This window comes from Dreissena polymorpha, chromosome 8, assembly GCF_020536995.1.
Source record: "Dreissena polymorpha isolate Duluth1 chromosome 8, UMN_Dpol_1.0, whole genome shotgun sequence".
NCBI classification, from domain to species: Eukaryota; Metazoa; Mollusca; class Bivalvia; order Myida; family Dreissenidae; genus Dreissena; species Dreissena polymorpha.
Window position 1 is genome coordinate 92416813 of NC_068362.1, and position 5573 is coordinate 92422385.

A 5573-nucleotide genomic window follows, 5' to 3' on the forward strand; every position below is an offset into this window, starting at 1 on the left:
ATGGTCTGTCTTCTGGCATTTGCGCTCAGCAGTCTCTTCGGAGTGACCAGTGCCTTCTTTCCCCCTCACCCTCATTTCGGCCATCCAGCTCACCATGTAGGACCTCCATTCCTGCCACCTCATACGCCGCCAATGGGTCACCCGTTTGCTCATCATATCAGAAAGGGAATGTTCCCTCCTGGCCCTCACCCTGGTCAACTGCCAGGCCCACATCCCGGCATGTTTTTGAAGCCGCACCCTTTAATGCCGCAGGTGGGTCACAGCGGTTACCTTCCACTTACACACCCAGCAATGTCGAAGGCTGCGTTGCATCACCAATTGCAGAAGTCTCAATTGGCGCCATCGATTTCCGGTCAAATGCTCTCAACTCTTAACCACGCGGAGAAAAAAAGGCGGAAAGTACTGGTTATACGACGGATGATGTCAGGTGGTTTATCAGGAACTCCGGTATCTACCGGGGAGTTTTTGTCGCGTCCAGCTATTGGAGGCCCAGGCGCCGGAAGTGGCCCTAGTGTCGGTGGACCTGGTGGACAAGTTATGTCGGGTGCTCATTTATTTGGCAACCAAGGTCGCGGGGATTTCGTTGGTGGGCAAAGTATAGTAATTGAAGGACCGCTTGCTGATCAGATACGCGGTGGGCAATTTCCGGACAGGCCTATAGATTTTGGCCGCGGTCAAGGACCCGTTGGGCCGGGCTCTGGTGGTGGCGGATCGCGCGGACGCCGCCCTGATGCCGTGGGACCAAGTGTTGGCAGTGCCGGAAATTTTGGACCTGGTCCAAGCGCTGGTATACCAACCGATTTTGGACCTGGTTCAAGTGGTAGTGGTGCAGGACATTTTGGACCTGGTTCAAGCGCTGGTGGACCAACCGATTTCGGACCTGGTTCAAGTGGTGGTGGAGCCGGACATTTCGGAGGGGTTCAGAGCGTTGGTGGACCAACCGATTTTGGACCTGGTTCAAGTGGTGTTGGAGCCGGAAATTTCGGAGGTGGTCAAAGCATTGGTGGACTAACCGATTTTGGACCTGGTTCAAGTGGTGGTGGAGCCAGACATTTCGGAGGTGGTCAAAGCGTTGGTGGACCAATTAACCCTGGACCTGGTTCAAGTGGAAATGGTGCCGGAAACTTCGGACAAGGTCAAGGGTGGTTTATTGACGTCGCAAGTGGAAGTGGAGGGGGACATATGGACTCCGGGCAAGGACAAATTGGTGGTGGTGGCGGAGGTGGATTCCCAAGAGACTTTGGGCACAACAACAACAACAACAACAACAACAATAATAATAATGGAGGAGGTCATAGAGGGATTGGACGAGGTGGTGATGCATTCGGTGCTCCACGTTTGAGGGAGGTTGTCGACTCAAATAATCGAGTTCCAATTCCAGGAAATACTGGGGAAACTAATATTGGTAGAGGTGGAAATCCTGCTTCCAATAACAACAACAACGACAACAACAATAGTAATAGAAACAACAATAACAGAAACTCAAACAATAACAACAACCGTGGTCAAAGGAAGAATTTATCTGGTCAAACCCTTGACTTTTCTAATCCAACAGCTGCGTCGCAGGCTTCTTCTTCCGGTTCGCTCTTAAGACCGGACTGGATCGAACCGTCGGCAATACCCAGCACGATAGATTTATCGGGCGTCGGTACTCAGGGTGTGAGCAACGAACCTGCACATGCAGGACTCCCGCGGAGAAACCCTGATGCCATTCTGGATCCTGTAGGGGCGCCCAACAGAATTGGCGCTGCAGCCGGGGCGTCGAAAATTGTACATTCGAACGCTAATAATAAAAACAATAACAAAAATAATAATAACAATAATAATAATAATAATAATAATAACTTAAAAGAACCAACTGGATTAGTGGGAGCGGGTGCTGGGAGCTGGGCAGGGCATGCTAGTGCAAGTACTCAGCAAAACGGAGAAGCAGCGACAGCAAAATTAATCGGGCCCGGTCTTGACGCACACGCGGCTAGTCTACCGCATTTTGATGCCCCTATACCTAATGGAAATGGAGATGTCGTAATAATTGATGGTTTCGGACAGTTCCAACCCAACGTTGGCGCTAAATCCGGGACCGGGTCTGCGGCGAATGGCGCATATGACTTACATGTGCCTACACATTCCGCCGATGTCGATGTCTTGACATTAGACAACGCGGCTTATGCCAAGTTGGAACAAGCGCTTGCTTCCGGACAAGAAATCAGTCCGTCTTTTTTAGATCAAATTATTCGCGGCAGTAGCACGTCAACTTTGGCCGCAGGGGCTCAAAGCGCTCCAAATACCGCTAGTGCTGCGATACCCGAAATATTCGTAATTGACGGCACAACTGGTCAGCCTGTTAAGGCGTCGGCATCAGCCGCCGCCGCTCCCGCAACCGCTGCAGAGGTAGCGACTCAGATTGACATATCGGAATCCTCACAGTCGTCGTCTACGAAAACGACCAAAACATCCAGTAGCAAGACAGAGGTTGCTATTGGTGGCCATGACGCACCGCCACAGGCTGCAGCGCATCACGATGCAGTGCCACACGGCGGTCACGGACCGGTCGGCGTTGTCGGCGCTCCCGTCGGCTCGATTGAAGTCCAGCCCAACGACGTCATAGGGGTTTTCAGCATGCCGGATCAACATGGTTTCCCACATGTTCCTGCAAGCGTTTCGAGCATCCCCGCGTCAATAGGAAAACGCATTGGAGGCCGTTCTGCGAACAGGAACAAAAACAATACATCTAACAGGAGCAATAGCAACAGTAACAGCAATAGCAATAGCCATAAATAGCACAGTAAGTATACGTTTGAATTGAATAAAATAATGAAATGTTTTCATATATATTGTACAGAGTTTTCTTTTTGCCTTTCGATTATGAAATTTTCACTAATCATAAGCTTGTCATTTTTATGATAGAATTGTGCTTGTTCAAACGCAAGTATGTATCGAATAATATTTTAATACTGTCAGTCCGTGTTACATTTTAAAAACCCTGTCACATGGCTTGCATACACTTGTAAAACTTTAATTATATGTGAACACGTTTAGCTTGTGATTTTGCTGTTTGCTTATGATAATTACTTACACGTTTTTCCACTTATGAGCGCTATGTACATCCAGAGATTTCCAGAAAGGAGCCACGTTGTGCTCAAATGGGTCTTTGTCATATGGGGCCACCGTAGCTCCATACATTTTTTTCCAGCATGTTGCATTTTTCCCATTTTCGGCTTTCATATTATCGGCCTTGTTTAATTTTTATGGAAACTTTACCAAAAGGTTAATCAACAATATATGTAATAATATACAAAATGCACAGTACTTTACTAAAAATATTAAGAAACAATTACAGAGAATTCAACTACATTAAGTACGCACAAACAAAAGAACTCTGCGCCTCAGAATTTTAGCGCCTGAATATTTCATCTGACCTCTAAAAAATTCAACAAGGGGTCAATTGACTGTCTGTTTTTCTAATTTATTGAAATCCATTTTCCCTAAATGCAAGTTTTGTCTTCGAACGATGCAACAACAAACTGTAATACATGTAGATCGAGCGCGACGGAAACGTGTTTAACTATAACATTTAGCAAGAACGTATCTCTCATGGAGTTCGTTCCCATTTATTTGGTACATATTCATAGTAAACATATGTACAAAATACAGGGAAACAAGATTGGCAGGAGAATAATTATTGTATCCACCCGATATACTTATTTATATATATATATATATATACATTTGATGTGGTAACTCAACTCTTTATATATGTGATATGTTCGGTCAATTCTTCTCGATAAATTTGATATGGTCGAACAATTATTGATATATTTGATATGTTAAATCAATTCTCGATATATTTGATATGGTCAATCAATTATTGATATGTTTTTGTTTCCTTTATTTAAAGTCGACTTCGGAAGGCCCTACGACGCATAGTTGTCAACATTATTAACGACTGCTCTTACAACATCGATGGTTAACACACAGTCTCACGTTAGTCCGAAGAAAAGGCCTGGCCAATGCCAACGAAGATACAATATTGTTACCAAGGAGAATGAAGATACAAAATTGCTACCGATGAGAAAGAACATAAATTATTGTTACCAAGGAAATTGTGTCAGTATGCGCCAGGAATCACAGAATTATAATGAGATTTGTTTACACCAGTTTTTTTTCTGCAAAAACGTTCGTGTCGTCTACCGGTGGACATTATGCATGACTTGTACATGTGTTACTTTAAAATGGTTTACCTAAAACAATTTATATTCGTATAGATGGTTATTAAAGTAATTGAAAATTCGAATATATAAATATAATCGTATAGATTAATTGCCATGATTTCAATACATGTGAACAAGATCTAATTAATATTTATGAATAAGCCTGCTACAAACAAATAATGAACACGTGCGACAATATACATGAATATGCAGCACAGTCTATTAAAAAAGAATATGCACATACATAGGCCCTACAAGTTAAGTTAACCTACAAGAATATGCACATACATAGGCCTTACAAGTTAAGTTAACCTACAAACAGACCCGAATCATCATGGAATTCCATTCCAATAACTCTCGAGTTCTTCTGCGGCTACATTCCAATAACTCTTCTGCGGCTATCTTACGATACCAATAACTCTCGAGTTCTTCTGTGGCTATCTTACGATTCTAATAACTCTCGCGTTCTTCTGCGGCTACCTTACGATACCCTCTTAAAAATACATGGCAACTGTTTTACTCACAGGTTTAACATCAATGCACAAATAATTGTTGGTTTGTAAACAGTTTTAAATTTCGAAAATGATAAATAATAGTCGCTGAAACACATATTTAATTGATAGAACTAAATTGTGCACTAAGCGCCTGATGATACAGCAAGCTTGAAACTCATCTATGGGATTATCAATAAAAGTGTAACGATTACTTGACTTGCATTTCTTATATGTATTTATTCCATGATTTTAAAATATTTTGAATATTGTGAACATGTATTATATGTGTGTATTTATATGCATCATTTGTATAATTAGTATTATTCTTTAAGACGTTTGTCCATTTACAAACTTAGTATATAATCAAGTCCAGACGTGTTAAACAGTGTTTGAGAGGGTATGAATTGTGAACCAGTGCTATTATTGTGCAGTTGATGTATTTTATTGTTCTTGTTAAACGAAAACTTGAATTAGTCGATGTTTGCATGTTTGAATGTTGAATGACAAACGTTAGGGTTTGCATTTGATTCCTTTTTACCAAGTATACCCGAATTGAGACCAGAATGCGAAATCGTTTAATAAAAAAATAAGTGTTCATTATGTGGTGTTATTAATGATGCGAAGTGTTGTTGAACAAGTGTCTGTATATGTATACGAACTTTTTTTAAAATTCTATCTATATATATGTATATATAATAACAAGATGTGTTTGCAAGAAATTGAATTCCCCCCCCCCGCCCCCCTCTGCCAAGCTTTAACCTTATTGATTGCAAATGATTTTAATCATCAGCAATAAATAAAAATCATTATGATTTTGAAACTGGCTGCAACAGGTTTTTTAACACTATTTAGTGGGAGTGGGATGGGG

At 42.0% G+C, this 5573-nt stretch overlaps 1 protein-coding gene across 1 annotated transcript; it reads left to right on the plus strand.

The window, feature by feature from the left end:
• On the plus strand, nucleotides 1-5258 carry LOC127840734 (translation initiation factor IF-2-like). Its single transcript, XM_052369150.1, has 3 exons — nucleotides 1-1405; nucleotides 1853-2785; nucleotides 3899-5258. Exons 1-2 carry the CDS (start codon nucleotides 1-3, stop codon nucleotides 2779-2781), a joined length of 2334 nt encoding a protein of 777 aa, XP_052225110.1. The 3' UTR covers nucleotides 2782-2785; nucleotides 3899-5258.
• The last annotated feature ends 315 nt before the right edge of the window (nucleotides 5259-5573 follow it).

What these genes read in the sequence shown, in the direction of transcription:
- LOC127840734 (XM_052369150.1), top strand. Translation starts at nt 1, where the DNA reads ATGGTCTGTCTTCTGGCATTTGCGCTCAGCAGTCTCTTCGGAGTGACC. An exon ending in TACTGGGGAAACTAATATTG is followed by an intron (nt 1,406 to 1,852) that starts GTAGAGGTGGAA and finishes ATAACTTAAAAG; the next exon opens with AACCAACTGGATTAGTGGGA.